Source organism: Triplophysa rosa, linkage group LG10 (genome assembly GCF_024868665.1).
Source record: "Triplophysa rosa linkage group LG10, Trosa_1v2, whole genome shotgun sequence".
In the NCBI taxonomy this organism is placed as follows: domain Eukaryota; kingdom Metazoa; phylum Chordata; class Actinopteri; order Cypriniformes; family Nemacheilidae; genus Triplophysa; species Triplophysa rosa.
Window position 1 is genome coordinate 2485228 of NC_079899.1, and position 20129 is coordinate 2505356.

The 20129-nt window shown below is 38.4% G+C and overlaps 1 protein-coding gene across 1 annotated transcript in view; it reads left to right on the top strand.

Annotated features, from left to right (window-relative positions):
• Window positions 1-20129, top strand: part of prkd3 (protein kinase D3) — a 56835-nt gene that overhangs the window by 19775 nt on the left and 16931 nt on the right. Inside the window, exon 3 of the mRNA XM_057344212.1 lies at window positions 11463-11601. Coding sequence (XP_057200195.1) covers window positions 11463-11601 — 139 coding nt within the window. The remainder of the gene's footprint in view (window positions 1-11462; window positions 11602-20129) is intronic.

Below are 20129 nucleotides of genomic sequence, written 5' to 3' on the forward strand. Positions count from 1 at the left end.
ATACAGGAGCAATAATACAATAGGTGCTAATACAAAGTAACTAGTTTCAACAAAAGCTAGACCACTAACTATTGAGAGAAAGAGGTAACATTTTAAATACATAATTTTAAATACATTCACAGGCAAACCTCTTCAGAAACGGATCATCTGTCTCTTACTTATGTGCAATGTAAGCATAAAACATGATGTGTTTATGAAGTTTAAATGTTTCTCTGAAGGCTGTGTTGGTTCAGTCAGTGGAGGAAGGAGGATCGACAGTAAGATATGATCGCCACCTCTGCTAACACGAGCACTATCAGCATATAGAGAAAACAACCACAGCTCTTTACTAAAAGCTACAACTGTTAAGAAAACAAAGCATAATATTATGCATTAAAATAGAAGTTTAATGTGTTTCATAAAGTACAAGTTGATTTTGTAATGCCTACATTTTTTGCATTTTGTGTTAAGGTGAATAAGACAATTTTTCCTATATATTTCATCATTGAGGATTTCTTTAAAAAAGTCTAAAAATCTCGTCTCGTTCTCGTGAACCCAGTCTCATCTAGTGAGATAAATGTCTCGTCACACCCTAAGTATACAGCTAAACACGTCTCCGTGTGGATGGCATCTTAAATTGGAACGTAAAGTCCACACTAGCGGCTTCGTAAACACCAGCTAGCTTGTATGGTTTGCAGTTTGTAACGCTATACCAGATTCCGTTGTACTATTTGTCTTTAAGGTCGTGAGCTGTACATGAAGAAATGTCCCATACTTAACAAACTTAATGAATGTTATCCTTGTTTTCACATTTCTTTTGCCTCCCCTAAAGTTTTTATAATACAAAAGTAAATAATACGTAGGAACTGTATTTTAAATAAGAATCAATAAACAAATAGTGATATAAAAAACAAGAACAAGAGCTCTGTATTATGACTGATTTTATAATGAAATCACCATTATCTGTTTTCAAAGGTAAAGTGTCAGTGATGGAGGTTTGAGTGTTGAAAGAGGTGTTAAACCGTGCTTAAAGACGTATGTCTGTAAAATTGAGGCTACTCGCCCCAGATGTTTATGTCCGTTCTTCAACTACACACAAATATGTTTTATGAAAATATCCATCACTTCATTTCCAAGTATAGGTCCCAACTTGTTGAACCTCGAGAAAGCACAAACAACTGTCATTAAAATAATCTCCATTGGATTATTCAATGTCTTTTGAAGCCAAATGTTAGGTGTGCGTGAGAAAATTATTAATATTATTATCTTACACAAAACACTTTAAATAATAACTTCAGATCTCATTGGTCTCTTTAAATCTTTAAATTCAAATAAAAATGAATGATCTGGGCTGGCATGAGGGTGAGAGAATTATCCCTTTAGGAACAAACTGTGTTACTGGTGTGTCTGTCACAAATCCTTGTAAGTTAAAAAACAGGACTATGGGTAAAATACACTCGATTTCTTGGACCATACCGAAAATGATCACTTTCCCATCAGCCAGCATGGCTAGGTTCCAGAATGGAAAGTATGATCAAATCTTTCCTCTTGATGTTATCCAGGACTCTTGTGAAATCCAAACACATCTGAAAGGTGCTCTGATGAAATGCTGTGTCATTACCTCCATCATCGGTCATTAGATGAACTTTATTTACGAACATGGAGCGGGTGTTTATGTTTTGAAGACACACTGGCTGAGTCTGAAGTTTTCTCATGTTTCTGTATAAAGACGATGCGTATAGTTTCAAACAGGCGTCTACAACATCACGTCTACAGATCTAGAACAGTGGTTCTCATGAACTTGCAACCCAGAAATGAAAGCTTGTGGTTTTTGACGGAAATTCATCTGTCATTTGGTTAAAGCAAGTCAAATGAGGCAGATGCCAACATGTACAGTATAGGTTGCTTGACATGCCCTGATCCTCAAAAACAACTATGGTATGTAACCCAAACCTAAATGCAGTTAATACGTGTAAAAGGTCATTTGCGGCAACCACAACGTGCTGTATAGTTGAAAAAAGATGTAAAGATTTTTTGAAATCTTTTAAAAACGTATTTAAAACTAAAACAAGAGGCAGATTGTTGTTTATTTGGCAAATAACAAGTCTTTATTCAGGTTTTTATTCTATTCAACTTCTCTCAAAAGACAGAAATGAGTGTAACATTCAACCATTAAAACTTATTTTTCTATTTAGTACTGCAAGTAAAATACTGTAACCTGGGCGCCATAATTATACTGTATATATTTCTCATAATCAAAAAATCTTTTGATCTAAATAGGAATGCCTGAATATATTCAACATATTCATATTTTTTTGAAAAAGATGAAAACCAGGCTAAAGTCTTATAATCTAATGATGAGATAATGAGTTTCAAAGTTTGTTTTCAACCATTAAATTCACTCTGATTTCAATCGTTGACATGGTCTTACTCGGTCAATATTAAAGATTTCAAGGTTATTTTTCACAGAATGTTCTTTACATTTTGTAGGATGATTTTATTTAAATGACAAAAGAGGCGTTTTGGCAAATTCTACGTAAAGCCGTGACAGGTTTGAGGGTTATCATAGGCAACATATATTAAATTTCATGACACTAGCTTCTCTCAACAGAATAATGCCCAGATGACACAGAGACAACAATAGAGCAGCTGTTAGTGCACAAAAATAGAGATTTCCTTCTATTATGTTAATAGTGGCAGGTTCATACAATGAAAACAATATGGAGGCCTTGCTTTTCTCAGCATCCTGAAGCATGCTGCTAACTTTATCGATGGGAATAGTTTGAACAGATCGACAAAGCTGCACCATGAGGTGTTTGCTTAACTTTGCTTTTCCTGTCTGTCGGGCAAGCGTGAGTGATCTGTTCAGCTGATACACACAACGCAAGGAAGTGTAAAAGTCACACAATTAATGTCCATTGTTTACACCTGAGTCTTCTGCTACAATGATCGTAATCTTTTAGTGTGAGTGTGTTAAAGATTTTAAATGAGGCAATCTGTCAAGAATATAATTGCGTGTGCTGCCTGCAACCAGATTTTATAATCGGCCAGGATTTTAAAACTCCTGTAGTCTGAGGCCGAATTAACACATTACAATTTCTTCATCACTGTACAGTCAGTATGTTACATCAAAAAGCGTAAATTAGCCTTATACATTTTACATACGCAAACACATTTAGCATCTGTAAGGCCGTTTTTTCCCTTGCTGTCTTCGTCTCATCCAGTACTTACTCTGTTTCTCTTGGTTTAGTGTTCTCTGTGTGGGTAACATTTACAGCTTCCTCGTAGCTTCCTGCTAGCGGTCTGGCTCACTGCGACCTCCATCCAGCAGTTAGTCTGGTCACCAGCTGCTGATGAGAGCCAGTGGGAAACATGTGGAGTGGAAAGCGTGTGGGCAGTGCCAGCAGGAGGAAGCGCAGGGTCTGGGTCCAGGCTTGGGCACGGAGCAGAGAGGAAAACTCTGAGTGAAGCTCTCACTCCGGAAGGATGCATGTCAGGACAGGACTGTAAATCTCCGAGGCTGTGACATACGTTAAATAGTTCACAGCAAAATTCGGTCTTGATTTACTCCCTCTCATGTAGTTCCAAGCGGTCTGACTTTCCTCTGTGGATCACATGAGATGAACATACATTGAAAAAGATGAGGTGATTTGTAACAGTTCTTCAAGAGAAGGATTTGGGAATTGGATTGAGGATTATGCACATTTTGTTGTGATCGTTGATTGTTGAAAATCTTTACAGTAAGTCTAATGACCAGGCTTTGCATTCCGTCGCATTATCTGGAATTTGATCTCTCTTCTGTGAAATCCTGTTTGTGTTTGCCTTAAGCATTAAGGGTCGTTCAGTCAACAGAATGATGCTGCTTTATCTGCTTTGGGAATAACCTCATGTGTGTCAGATGAAGGCTTCATCTGTTATGCATGTTAGGGGATTAAGCAGGCCTGGCAACATGGAATTGTGCTGGTTTTAACATGGCCAAGCCATTTTTTGACTTTCACATGCACTTTGCAGATTAGTCATTTTAATGATGAAATAGTGAGAGGTTATAAAATGAATGCCCATGTTGAGAAGGGAGTACTTGTGTGCTCTATTGCACTACAGTATAAACTGTAATACTACATTACTGACATGTAAAAGAATGGACTGGAGTCAGTACACAGTTGTAACGCAGCCACACACAAGTGCATGATTTCACCCACAGGTGACATTGAGACGTAGCCAAAAGCAATGCCGGTGAATTTTCATCGGCCCTGGCATTATGGGCAGCATTGTTTTAGATGCATTGTGTGTCAGGAAACAGCTGGACCTTTTAGACGTGTTAGTTAGCAGCGAGGCTTTGATCCTCAGTCCTTCATTCCTCTCGCCCCCACTCTTCCTCTCCCTCTCCGTCATCATTCACCCCCTCATGTCTGATATCAAATATTTCCCTTTGGCTTCATGTCAGAGGTTTTGGGAAACGTGTCGTCCACTGCTAGAAACACTGCTCGGTGAAGAATGCTGATGCTGTACTTCAAATGAAAGGAAGTATGACATTCCTGTTTTCTAGAATGCTGGATAACATCACGAGATTGATGAAAACATACGAGTTGTCATTTAACCAAGGAAATGTTTTTACCAGGTTTGGTCTTGCTCTTTTGAGCAGACGCACACAATTGTATCCATAAGACAAATTACATGGATTGAAATCAGGGCCGGGTCTAGGGGGGGCATTTCCCCCCAGGTCTTTCTTGTGCCCCTCCAAAAATATCCAGCTGACAGTTAAAATATAAAAAAATTAAATACTTATTATTAAATAATGACCTGTCAATTTAATCACATTAAAAAAAAAGATTTAGAAATGAACTATGAACTGCTCAACCAGAATATGATCGCCCCCTCGGTTGAGCCAGCCTAATACCAGGGCTGATTGAAACGCAGATTTCTGTTGTAGTAGGGCAAAAACCTCAGTGTTTGTTGGTTAAATTGACATGTTCACCCGTGACTATACGGCCACGTTTACACGTTTTTGAAAAGTTTCACGTACACATGACAGCGTCATCAAAACTGCCTGCATTTACAAAGATCCAGGAAAACAGATAAAATGCTGTAGTATGCACGCCAGGCCAGTGGATGGCGATGTTGTTGTGTAAAGAAACAGGACGTGCCTTGGCACATACACATGCAAAGTTATAAGCCAAAAATGCTTTTTAATACCGTTGGTCGACGTATATGTGCTTTTAAAGTCTGGCGAATGTAAATAGTGTGTCTCCGCTGGTCTTATTGGTGCAGCAAATCCACATTTTGCTGGGGAAACGTTAATAGTAAATAGTCGAGCAGCGAGAGCTCACAGTACGGGAAGCCGCCATATTGTTTTGGCTATACTAATACGCATGCGCGTGACGTCATCGTTTTCAGAAAGTTCCGTCTTGCAGTTATCATGGAAACGAAAATGGCGGCGTTTTCAAAAAGTTGCACTTTGAGACCCGTTTTCAAAAGTTTGCGTTTTCAGTCCTCTAAAACGCCATTTCTGTGTAAACGGACAGCCAAAATGCATAAATACTTTTGCGTCTTCAGTTGAAAACGGTCTCGTGTAAAGAGTAAAAAATGCAGTGATTATATCCTGGTAGTTCCCTTCTCATTCATTGTGGAAAGAGTCTGTGAACTTAACCAATGTCAACGAACATGCCAGATAAACTGCATGAAATCCTTACCAAATTGAAGCTATGTGTTTATCAGGTTGCTTAAATGTGTGCTTACTTTCAACATGTGCATATACTGAGGTTTGGTAGAGAAAGAAAAAAGGTTTATGCGCAATGCAAGAACTTGATGATCTTGTAGTGGTTGGCAGTTCCTCCACGTGGAGACGAGCGGAGCTGAAGGAAGTGGAGAACAGTAGTGTGACTCATCACTGTGGGCTTCATTTCAACACATGTTTTTCAGATCTGATATTCCAGCGCTCTGCAATTCAGCTCTGCTTCAGCAGCCTTCAGTGAAAATCATAGCCTGGATGTTGCTTTCTGTGTCTCCCTCGCTCTCAGCTGGTTGTGTTTGGCTGTAGAAACACAATTCAAGATTTGTTGCTCCTTTACTGTATATTTGAAGTAGGGATGTGCGCTACGACTAAATTGACAGTCGTTTAAACAAAAGTTTTGTAACCGTGTAGTCGACTAGTCTAAAACTAAGAATGGCCCAGAAGGCGGTCTAAAAACTTTGTGTAGGGCCTATGTAATACATTAGAAAGACTAAAGAATGTATTAATCAAACTGTCAAATCCAATATTTAATGTAGCTAAAACAGGCATATGTGTTCCACGTTCCTTACGTTATGATCAGTAATATTTCTGCATTTGCTGATGCGCCAACCCTCACTGGATCGTTTTAGCGGCTGCAAGAAGTGACGCGATGAGCATGAGTTTGCTTTGGCTGGTCTCTGCCTGGGCTTAAAAGATGTAGCCTATACAACCTTATAAAATCTATTTTATTTTCTCCTACTGTAACTCTGACTTTTTTTCTTTAATTCTGTTTTTTAGGACTTTTAGTAATCAAATTTAATAACATTTTAGTAAAAGTGTGTCTATTACACTGAAATCATGAAACAAAAAATATTTAACAACAATTAATTAAAAGCTTAAAAACCAATGTTTTGTTATTTGTTTATTTAAATGATGTTGAATGAAAAAAAAAACATTGCTTTTTTAATTATGTCGCAATTTAAGAACCAGTTATAATTAGGGTAGGCCTGTATAGCCTATCAACAAACAAGATAAGAAAGTAAGGATGCTCCAATCATGATTTTTGCAGCCGATACCGAGTACCAATTTCTTGTCATTCCGATGCTTCAAGCTTTAAATAAATGATATGTAAGCTCTCTGATCACCGTTAACCTTTTTTTCAGTTAAATTCATAATATAGATGTTGCCTTTTGTAATATCTTTAGAATTTTGTTATATTTTACAGTAATTATATAATATATGTTCATGTAATATAACTATTGTTTTAACAGAGTACTAAATAATGACAAAAAATATTCATAATAAAGTGAACATTTTAATATGCCTTTAAAATTAGACTTATGCAAAACAATATGCATGTCAGGTTACAAAAATAAACAGAAACAGAATGGACCAGTCTGATGCATCCTACAAGGTTTATTTAAACATTGTCCAATAGTAAACTGTGGAGGACAAATAAACATTTAATCTCCTAAAATGGAGAAGTCTGATGTAAATTAAACATTGTCCAATACAAGTTTGAGGAGGACAAAATTAATTTGTAAAATAAAAACATTTAAACCCCTAAAACAGCAAATTGGAGTAGTTTGATGTAACTCATTAGGTTTAATTAAACATTGTCCACTGTTACAGTGAGAACAAAGTAAACAGAAACATTTAAACTGACAGCGGCTGGTTATCAATGCATACAAATTCAAGTATCTTCGCGGTTATAGCCTGTTCAACGTAACTACGTATTACGTGAAGTCATGAACGCGCATCGCAGAACAGAGCAAGGCAAGCATTTGTGTTTATAAAGCATATACATTTTATTTTTTTCTACAAAAAATGACCGATCTTTTCGCTAGATAAGACCCTTAATCATCGTCTGGTAACGATTAAAGCTCTTTGAAGCGGCACTGAAACTGTCATTTTGACCTTCAACCGTTTGGAGTCAATTGAAGTCCACTATCCACCTTTTTCTTGACGTCTCTATGGAGGGCGACATTACCGCGAGTGACTTCCTATTTGATGCGCCGCACTTCCGTTTTGTATTTGTTACTATGTTAGAGGACATTTCTGTTAATGGTTAAAAATTAAGTTTCTTCGAATCATTTTTGCGGTAAAAGGCTGTCACAACTGCCACAGAAAGCTCAGAAAACCTTACGAACGAGTGTTACCACCTGAGACAACAAGAGCGTAAAGTAAATAACATTTAAAGGCAGCTCGGTGTTAGCTCTGACTACTGCATTCTGCACCTCTCAAAAGTATAACAACATATTGTTTACTTCGTTATTTACTTTGTTTTTATTGCATAGTACATCACTGTATTAACACATGAAGCATACATCCAGGGCTAAGTGACATTATAATAATTTATTATAACATCATATTACAGTTGCGCTGTATTCAAACATACGTATAAATAAAGGCACGTTTAACAACACAGGAGCTGTATCGCTACATGACATACCAGAACCAGTCACACTGAAGCATCCATATGTCTCCAATGCTGCGTTATTTTATAAAAGATCCAACGCGATGTGATCAGGTTTATTTATATCTGGTGTGGGTATCAAAATCTTCCCGTTAGATTATGACTCCCCTGTTAAGAACACTGGACTCAGCAACTCCGCTTTAGACATGTGAACTGTTGATGGTTATGGCAAAGAATTCATCCAATGTTAAAGCTGTGTAAAGTGTTTTTATAAATTTAAAGCTCTTGGCCGTCTACATACATTAGACGATATATCAAATGTGCCTGCTGGCTGGAGTTTAATGTCATCATCCCAGTAGATGTCGCTGTCCAACTTCTTGTGTTGAGAAACAAAGTTGTTTTTTACGGTCTAGGTTAAAAATAATTTAGACACTGCTCTTTGACATTATGCTGTTTTAAATGACATAAAAGTATTATAACGTCCGTTTAAAAGCTTTCAAGCTAACTTGGTAATGCCTAATTAATGGGATCAAGCGGCGAACCGGAAGTCTTAAGCATCAGCCCTAAGCGCATACGCAAGACATAATGGGTCATTTTGCGAATTGCGAAAAAGGTGGATATGGATAATTTTTTTTCATCAGAAACCTTAATTTCTTTTCGACTAAAGAAACAAACACATAAACATCTTGGATGACATGGGGTGTGAATAAATTATCATGAAAATTTATTTTGAAAATGAACTAATCCTTTAAGTGCCGAATCAGGTTCGTCGTATTAAACGCTTTGGACAATGCTCCTCCACGTGAGATTTCTTTGGAACATACACGGCAAATTGCAAATTTTTCATTGTTTCTCGAAACTTCGTAATAGTTCCACACAGGCGATGACATGACTGAGGTGCCAAATCATCGGTCAGAGCATCCCTATAAGATAGCCTACAAACATTATATCATGTTTATTTATTTATAAAGCAAAGCAATGTGTGTAAACAAAAAAAAGCTAATCGAAAGCAATGGACAAAAGTACAGAACAAGTAGGCTACAGATGAACGCATTTGATCTCGCGCAAAGCGAATGAAAAAGCCGCAAATTTAGCAGACTGCCCATACAGTATTAGCTAATTTCTAGAACATACATAGGCTAAACACTCGAGTCCGCATGTAATTATAATGTTAAGATTATTTTACATGTTCTTGTTGAGGAAATGCAAGCATTATGCTCGGATGAAAGTCGGCTCAATGAGGAATCTGCGCAAACTCTGCAAGGACACACAGATAACAGAGCTAAGCAATCATGTTTATTCATGCGCTTTTTTGTGATAAACATTATAATCAAAGAAATTTCAAAGTTCTGTGAATCTAGAAGCTGAGACATTCTCATCTCAGTTTTATTTAGTGCTCAACTTTCACCGCATTTACTGCTCATTCTGCCATCAAATAACGTCAATCCGTCTTTCATGCATTGAATTTTAAATATTAAAATATTGATATTTATGATTAGGTAATTGTAAACATAACTGTATGTAGCTTTAGATCATCTACTTTTCCGTTTTATGCCTGCATTCCACGCTTCCGACCGCGTTTTCCACATCTCGGCAATAAGAAACCAATGCAGTACGGGAACGCATGGCTCCAATGAAATTATTATTATGCCACTTTGATATGACATAGTTTGCGTAAAACCTACCATTTTCCTCCTTCAAAAAACCCCCACAACTCATCTTTCAAGTGGTCATTTCTGAGCATGCTGCAATTGGCACAAAAGAAACGCGTGCTAGATCTGACCTAAAATTAAAACATCTCGTTCCTCATACACTTTAAAAACTATTCATAATTATTTTAAGTATGTTATTTAAAATGTTTTTCAAGTCATTTGAATTATAACATTTTGTGTAATTTTTTTGTGTAATCGACTGTTGTTTTCAGTGTCGACTAGTAGGAGCTGTACCGTTTAAACGACTAGACGACTAGTCTCGCACATCCCTAAATTGAAGGAATAGTTCCCCAGAGAATGTCAATTCTTTTGTAATTTACACACTCTCAGATGTATATGAATGCTGAACATAAATGATCAATACATTGTGTAGCCACGGCAACAAACATATCGGCACACTAAATTCAAATATTACGGGTAGGGATGCACGATAAATTATCGGCCATATCGCTATCGACCAATAAATGGTCATTTTTAATGCTTTCTGTCTTGAGACCTGTTAGACTTGTGGCTATTGAGAACACTTTTCTGGCTTGCACTGGAAGAACATCTATAATTTGTTTATTAAATAAAAATGTACCAGAAAAGTTGAAATGTTAAAGAATCTTTGACTAGTGTAAAGTAGGCTTGGTACACGATTTTCAGAGAAAAAAGAGAACTAATGGTTACCTTGTTTTGAATGTTTTCAAAGAAAAGTTGTCCAGTGTTCACCTTTTGTTTCAGTCTCAGAAAATGTTATATTAATATTTAGTTACTGTACTGTATACCAGCTAATATATCGGTTCTCGTCTTCCAATGTTAAAGAATTATCGGTTATCGGCCAAAATGTACATATCGGTGCATCCCTAATGATGGGACAACGTTATGCATGTTTCGTGATGTGGCGCAAATAATTATTTGTTCAAACGATGAAAGGAAGTCCTACATCTGAGATGACATGAGGGTGGGTACATTACAAGAGAATTTTCATAAACCGGATGTTTCATGTAATACGAATGTCAAATTTTCACTAAAACTACCCACATACAAATGAAGAGTTTGGTTCCAAAATGAGATAATTCCATTAAAAAAAAATTCATAATCATGTTTTGGTCACACTTTAGAATAGGGACCAGTTCTCACTATTAACTACGACTTTTGCCTCAATAAACTCCTAATTACTGCTTATAAGGTAGTTTTAAGGTTTAGGTATTGGGTAGGATTAAGGAATGTAGAATAAGGCAATGCAGAATAAAGCATTAATATGTGCTTTAAACATACTAGTACACAACCAATATGCATGTTAATAAGCAAGTAGTTAATAATGAATTTGTGTACCTTAATATAAAGTGTAACCCATGTTTTTTATTGTGCATTCCAATTAATATCAATCAAACTGCAGTTGGTTTGTTTTGATTTAAGCCATAATAACTAAAAAATACAGCTAACTAACACAATAAAACACAATAAAAACACGATAACATACTAAAAAACATGATTATGTCTCATAAACAACATGTCTCATTTTGGAACCAAACTCTTCAAATATTCTCATTAGCTCTCAAATGATATCGGCTAAAAGTTCTGGTCAAGAATTTGATTGGTTTTCTCTTTACTGTCTGGTTTTGGGATCAGTGCTGATATTAATCAAGTCTCTCTTTCTCAGTTCCCAGAATGTGGATTCTTCGGGTTGTACGATAAGATCTTGCTCTTTCGCCATGATCTGAGCTCGGACAACATCCTCCAGCGCTTAACATCGGCAGAGGAGATCCACGAGGGAGATCTGATCGAGGTTGTCCTCTCTGGTAAGTTCTTCTAGCTTAGCCTTTACTAACAGACAACATACAAACAATACCGTCAATGTGAAACGCAAGCATCATCAAAAACAAACATTTCCTGTGTTTTATTGATCTTTTATCATAGATAGCCATTAGTTTTGGATAATAACTAGATGAAGTTAACAGAGCATCTAATTTCAAATGTTAGATTGTCAGTGAACCGTGATTTCATGATGATCAGTGGCGGCACATGTTTGCCAGATGCCCATGATGTTAATCCAGTCAATGTGGAGCTCAGGTGGTTCCCGTTAAAGCACACTTCACATGTCTGTTAAGAGGGGCCGCTAGATCCCCTGAAGGCCACCTATCACAATCAATTTTCTCATTTTAACACATAAAGTCCCAACGTATAAAATCATGTGTTGAAAGATTTACAGTCCGCTATTTTGGCACTGGTTTGCCTTTCACACAAGATCACTGAAATTTCCTGGTTGTTTTTTATGTACATTTATGAAATAAATCAGTTTTAAACCAAAAAACAGCAGACCACATTCACCGAGGGTTCCGGCTGGGGCTGCACAATATATCAAATACATCCCAATATAAATATTGCAGCGGTTCGCAAAACTTAATGGTTGTAACATGTAAAAATAATTGATGGTTGAAAGATGATCAGCTATCAGAATGAATTAAAGAAGTGTATGTTGCTCTTTATAGTTAACATTGATTTTACTTAAAGCATTCTCGTATTGTATATTGCATACACACTCTTAAATTTTGTAATGTAGTCACGATAATACATGTTTTCTGTGACGTGAAGAATTCCTTACTAACTTCGTCAAGATGCTTGTGGATTGGTGTTTTTCGATTTACTTCCTTTACCGGTATTTCAAACAATAGCATGCTTTTAAAATGGTGTTATAATGTAGTGTTGTGTCATGGTTAACATCAAGTGAAGTTGCCAGTAGACCTGACATGACTGGTGTGCTGAAAGCTGCACTCATCCGCGTGTGGTCGTGCTCAGTTGACATTTACAGGCATTTAAAAACAAAGCGTCCGTCCCGGTCTCGCCCCCCATCGGCTAAAATGTCAAGCTGCGCCTTTGGTTTCAGCTCATCTCTGTTCCCATCCTGAAAGGTTGGCACATCCTGTGTAGGTCTGCTGTGTGAGGAGCCATCTTCCTGTTAGTAGCGTGTCCACCACCAGGGGAACTGTACAGCACACCTGCACCTCACATCCTCCTCCCTCACACACATGTGAATGAATTCAGGACAGTGTTCGGGATGATTGGGTACAAAGGCTTAAACCTTAAGGGGGGGTTCAAGAGCTCAGATTTATTTTCAGTTTAATTAGAATATGTGACCCTGGACTACAAAACCAGTCATTAGTTGCGCGGGTATATTTGTAGCAATAGCACATACATTGTATGGATCAAATTGATAGATTTTCTTTTTTTGCCCAAAGTCATTAGGATACACGGCACATGCTACGACATGCTAGTACGGGTGCGACACAGTTTGGCAGGTGCATTAGACAGAGCCTCTGTTTGTGTGAAGTGCGTTTGTTGTTGTGCTTGTTCGTGTGTGAGGTTAACTAATGGCACACCAGTATTTATTTTCGTTTTTGCAATTAACACTTGATTTCTGGCTGCATCGAGTCCATTGATCTAGAGCCCTATGATCTGCGCGATGTGGGAAAACATGGAAAGAATCACGAAAGTGGAATTCAACAATATGTCCTCTCCTTGTTCTGCGTGTGTACGAGTGAATGAGTTGCAAACTTTAACATGTTACAAGCGTGACACTGCATCTCACTGGATTTGTCTGTATCTCACTATACAAGGACATGTCACGTGAACTTTTTTACGAGTGTTTCACTGTTTTAGTGAAGCTATCGTCAGACACTGATACTCAAGCGTTCTCGCAACAACCCGTACTTGTAGTAAATTAATAAACTAGTAAACACTATATAGCCGTGGCCAAAAGTTTTGAGAATGACACAAATATTAATTTTCACTAAGTCGACTGCTTCAGTGATTTTTATATGTTTTTGTCAGATGTTACTATGGTATACTGAAGTATAATTACAAGCATTTCATAAGTGTCAAAGGCTTTTATTGACAATTACATTAAGGTTACGAAAAGACTCAATATTTGCAGTGTTGGCCCTTCTTTGTCAAGACCTCTGAAATTCGCCCGGGCATGCTGTCAATCAACTTCTGGGCCACATCCTCACTGACGGCAGCCCATTCTTGCATAATCAATGCTTGGAGTTGGCCAGAATTTGTAGGTTTTTGTTTTGCTTGAGGATTGACCACAAATTCTCAATGGGATTAAGGTCTGGGGAGTTTCCTGGCCATGGACCCAAAATGTTGATGTTTTGGTCCCCGAGCCACTTAGTTATTACTTTTGCCTTATGGCAAGGTGCTCCACATCACCAAACTGTTCTTGGGTGGTTGGAAGAAGTTGCTCTCTGAGGGTGTTTTTGTACCATTCTTTGTTCATGGCTGTGTTCTTCGGCAGAATTGTGAGTGAGCCCACTCCCTTGGCTGAGAAGCAACCCCACACATGAATGGTCTCAGGATGCTTTACTGTTGGCATGACACAGGACTGATTGTAGCGCTCACCTTTTCTTCTCAGGACAATCTTTTTTCCGGATGCCCAAAACAATGGGAAAGGGGATTCATCAGAGAAAATGACTTTAGCCCAGTCCTCAGCAGTCCAATCCCTGTACCTTTTGCAGAATATCAGTCTGTCCCTGATGTTTTTCCTAAAGAGAAGTGGCTTCTTGACACCAGGCCATCCTCAAAAAGTCTCGGCCTCACTGTGCGTGCAGATGCGCTCACACCTGCCTGCTGCCATTCCTGAGCAAGCTCTGCACTGGTGGTGCCCGATCTGGCAGCTGATCAACGGTAGAAGACCATCCTGGCGCTTGCTGGACTTTCTTGGGCGCCCTGAAGCCTTCTTAGCAACAATTGAACCTCTCTCCTTGAAGTTTCTGATGATCCGATAAATGGTTGATGTAGGAGCAATCTTACTAGCAGCAATAGCCTTGCCTGTGAATCCCTTTTTGTGCAAAGCAATGATGACTGCACGTGTTTCCTTGCAGGTAACCATGGTTAACAGAGGAAGAAGAATGATTTCCAGCACCACCCTCCTTTTAAAGCTTCCAGTCTGTTATTCTAACTCAATCAGCATTACAGAGTGATCTCCAGCCTTGTCCTCGTCAACACTCACCTGTGTTAACCAGAGAATCACTGACCACGTTTACATGCGCGTCAGTAATCAAATTATTTGCCTTATTCTGAGTAAGCTAATATTACGATTAAGGTGTTTACATGAGTTGCTTTAAAGGTCTAATCAGACGAGCACTTTCAACAAGATGGTATGATTTATTAGGGTCTTCATGAAATGTCTGGAACATATTTTGCTTAAAAATATGCATATGCAATATGCATTGCATATTTTGCATATTTTTCTTCATATGTCGTTGTATCCTGATTAAGTAGGCTCCGGTAAAGTATTGCGGCACTCTAAACAGGCTTAGGAGAGCTGTAACATCTGTTTTGTCTTAATGTATTTCTGTATGTGTTTAGACGATTGGAGCTTGGTGTTTTGCGTTTCCTTTTTCTATTGTTTGTCTGGCTTTGTCCATTTAATTTCATTTTTTTTCTTTTTTTTTGTATGTATGATTATCTGATGTATTGTACAGCACTTTGGGCTGCCCGTGTGGCAGCAGAAATGTGCTTTATAAGAAATAAACCAAACCAAACCAAAAACACTCAATGGCTGTGTAAAAAAATACCTTCTTGCCTCGTCAAAAACAGCTCTGCTAACAGCAACCCGTTTTGGTGCATGTCTCTTTAACTGATAATGAGTTACAGCAAACCCCACCCCCTTTCTGTCCGGCGTGTCAACACAACACACGTGCAGTGGCAATGGTTTAGCTAAATGATATTTCCTGAATTCCTCTGCGGTTAGTTTCGTCTTAAACCTCTCAAATCATTCATCCGGAGACAAAAAAATCAGTCACAGCAAACAGCTAATACGCTTACGTTGTGAGTGTATGCTTACCTAAAATCCACAGAATCCACTGCAGATCTCAGCGGAATTACATGGATTTTAGCGCTTGTCATTGACAAGTTATAACGTTACACACACAACGTGAGAGCTAATTTGCTATGACAGATTTTTCAGCCTAAGCACGAATGATTTGAGACGTTTAAAACGAAACTAACCCCAGTGTTCGCCCCTGTTCATTAGCAAAACAAACAGCTTGCCGCAGCAAAACATATTAACGCACATAATGTATTAACATTCATTCAGCTAAACTCCAAGTGTCTATCTGCACTTATATACAGTAAGTTTAACACTGGCTTTGAATGTTCTATTTAGCCCGTGACTGACTTAGCTCCCTTCGCTATCATATGCTAACGCTATCTCATATATATACGGTACATTTACGTCAATTCAGACTGTTGATAAATATTACTTACATCGGCAGTTTTGTCTCGTTCAGTCGGTCTCGATCCCTCTTGAGGAACAACTTTGAAGCTAATCCTGCTTGTACTGTCCCAGGTTGAAAAAGCACTCCGGTTTGAAGTGATTCGCACAAACAAGCAGGTTTTTACTTATGGTTTCTGATGGATTTCCACTAAAATTAAAATAAATCCACTCCTGTCTCTTCCGAGGTTTGGACTCTGTGCAGAGACTACATTGCATGTTGTCCACGAACTTTAGCCATGGCGTCACGTACACCGCTGTCGCTTGTGAAAACAACAATGGCGGAGCGCGGTGGGTGGAACTGTGTAGATTAAGGGGCGGTAACATTATAATAAAATCAGCTTTGGACGCCACAATCAGAGCGAAATTTGAACAGCTGGATTTCTCACATGCTTGCAGGGAAAGGCACACCAAAGCAAACTTACTGGGTTCTTATTTTTCACGTTTTCTGGGTTGCTAGATGCACCGGGGACCCGGTTATAGCACTTAAACACAGAAAAAGTGGGGTTTTCATCTGATGTCTCCTTTAAGAATATACCTTTCATGTTCGCGTTTTACATGTTACACTACATAGTTCAATTAATGGCATACGTTTTATTATTACGTTATTACGTCCCTAAGCGACACTGTTTGACGTTCCCTCCATAATTTCATGTATCAACAAACAGTTCGTCTTCGCTATGGTATCACATACAGTTTTTGGTGTTTCATTTATTTTCTAGAATTAAAGGAATAATACAGCATTTTTAGGAGGATCTATTGACGGAAATGCAATATAATACACAAAACTATTTCTTCAGAGGTGTATAAAGACCTTACGTAATGAACCATTATGTTTGTAATACCTTAGAATAAGATGTTTATATCTACATACAGAGCGGCCCTACATACATTGAATTCGCCGCCATGTTTTGTACAGCAGCCCTAAACGGACAAACAACTCTACAACGCGCGTTTTCTCTTCTTCTCCGCTGCGGTATCGTGGTGAAATGGATCGCGGGAAGATCCGTGATCCGTACGGATCGTGCTCTCCGGTGCGGAACGCATGTGGAATGGATTAACTGAAAGTTTATTCATCACTGAGTGAAAGAATAAAACGCGCTCTTGCTCGCTCTCCAGTTTCAGCTCCAACGTGCTCTCGCTCTCTCTCTCTCTCTCTCTCCAGTATCTGGACGAGTGCAATATTAAAGCGGTTCCAGATAAACAATGACGCTCAAAACGTCTCTGTCACACAGCTAACATTACAACAACAACATATCTTGGTATGTTAGTATGTTACTCACATACTGATCAGTACATAAATCAGTCAATGATGGAGAATTTTCAGTTAATGCGACCTTTGGTCCAGTGTGTAGTTTATATGTAGATATATTGAAAAAAATGCAATATAGATAACGATGTCTTCAGAGGTGTATAAAGAGCTTACATAATGAGGTGTTATGTTTTATATTTTTATTATCTTAGAATGAGCTATTTTTGTCTACATACACCGCAGGTCCCCTAACATGGAATTTGCCGTGTTGTTTCTATGGTAGCCCTAAACGGACAAACAGCTCTACAGAGTGCATTCGTGAATATGTTATCTCCTTTAACAAAGAAGCAAAAACATGATGACATCTTAGCAGGCGTAGTGCTTCCAAGGGGAGGGCTGGAGTGAGCCGTTGGTTGCAATTTGCAATCTCACCTCTAGATGCCACTAAAATCTTCACATTGCTCCTTTAAACCTCAGATGCTGGTTTTATACAGAGCAATACACAGTCCAGTCCTGTCCCCTTCATTGCCTGTGCTGTGCTATTGAAATATTAGAAGAAAACATCACACTGAGCTGCGGAGAGCATCTTTGTGTTGGCGCTCAGCTCAAAGTCCAAACTTGTTTTTGTTTCAGTAGGTGATGCTTGTGATTCTACTCAGAAGTAACTCTCATTCAGAGGACGGCAGGACGTTCAACTCTCTCTGTGTGCTTGTGTCTCAGTACTCTTTGTACTTGAGTTTGATATGATTTAAAGTAGTTCAGAAGTGGAATATGCATTTTCCGCCCCTGCCACATGATCATGAACTTCGAAGAAGTTGAATTGGTCCTAAATATTTTTTAATATTTATATTTTCTAAAGTGGTGGGGACAAAACCAGGTGGCACTTCTGATTTTGTCCACAAGACTTTCTGAAATAGTTTGGGGCAGGGATGTATCTTTTGTCTTTTCAACGGTGTGTAGTAATGAGTATTGTAATGTTTTGATTTGTTGTTTGTTGATGTTTTATTGCAGCTGATAACAGTGTTAAAATGTCGGTGTCATGGTTCTGCCTCTCTTGTCATGACTTTCTTGGTCTTGTGGCAGAACCATGGCAGAACCTCTTGATATGTGTCTGTCATGACATAATATGAGTTCTCTCCGGTGTCTCGTCTCTAAGCCCCGCCCTCTCGTTCCCTCATTAGCTTCCCCTTAGTGTTTGATCCCTGTCACCCTCCCTGTGTTATCATCCCTCGTTAGTATTCTTGTATTTAAAGCCTCTGTTTTTCCTGTCCCGTGTTGGTACATTGTTCCTCGTACATTATTCAATGTCCATTGCTCTATGTTCCTGGTTCCTTGTTACACGTACATTGTTCCTCGTCCTTGTGAGTCTCCGTAGTTTCTAGTGTTCCTGCCTTGCCTTGCCCTGCGTGTCCCTTTAAAGTGAGTTTTGTTTGTTTAGGATTTTAAGTTCTCGTTTTTCCCCCTTGAGGGAAGTTTTTGTTTTCCCTTTTTGTAAGGAGTCTTTGGTTTATAGTGTTTGTTCCCCCATTGTGGGTTTTTGTTTTATTATTTAATAAATATTTTATGTTAACCCTTTAACTGCTGCCTGCGATTGGGTTCTTCCTCACAATTCACGACAGTCGGTTTATTAAAATAGAAAATAACATTGTTGAGAAATAATCTTTTTGAAAACGCTCTCCAAAGGGGATCAATTTGAAAATGCCATTTCCACGTTGTAGTGTGGACTACAAAACTAGGTTTTTGAAAACTGTGATGCATTTCCATCGTGTGGATTTTATTCGTTTTATAGTCTTGAGTTACCCGCGCAGTACATGGATGTAAGCATTTTCAGGAGGTTTCAGTGTGGATGAAGAGTGTTTTCAAACAAAACTGCATTAGTGGGGACAAGGTCTTAGGAGTGATTTGAGCTGTACAGTGATGTAGTGTGACACTGTAAAGTGAAATGTCTCGCTCATAGTGTGATATGGTGTGTTAGGGCATCCCCCCATACTGGGCTGTTATCAGAGTTTATTCACAATGTTTTGATCCATTGCCTGAAGATGAAAAGATGAGTTTAGAAAAGTCTTGCTCTTCGTGTTTTATAATGTGTGTAGTGTTATCATGAATGGTTCATTATAAGTGTGTGTTTCAGTCATCTGGACTGCTGCCTGACATGTGATTCACTCAAATCTGCTGCTTTCTCTCTTTGATGTTTCAAAGGAATGCTCTCTCTCTCTCTGCCTGCTTTGACTTGATCAAGTGAAGAATTTTGCTTCTTTTATTTGTATCTCTAAAGCTGCAATACGGAACTTTTGCCTCTCTGTCGCCCTCTCTTTTTGCAGGCTAATACTTTACGTTCTTATCATTACATAGTTTTAAAGGAGCAGTTCACTTTAAAATGAAAATTTCATTATAATTCACTCACCCACATGTCATACAAGCCGTTTGTGTGTTTGTGAATTACCATGAAATTTTCATTTTAAAGTGAACTACTCCTTTAAGTCTTTAAGAATTTTGTCAAGTAGCCTCAAAGAGCATTTCACCACAGAGGAACAAGCTGCTTTACAGTGCCTGTATTTTAAGAAAAGCGATCCACCTGACAAAGTCTTAGAGACTGTTTCCTTTTACTAGTTAGGAAATGTTGTGTGATTTGATCAGAAACGGGTGAAAACACATTACTCTCTCATGCATCAGATGTTTCCTGACCTTCTGCTTTCAGATGTAGCGTTGTGTTGTTCCACAGAGAATCAGTGGATGTGACTGTATTTCTGGATGTGTTAACTAATGTTTTATATGTCTCGTCTTCTTCCGTTTCGTTTTCA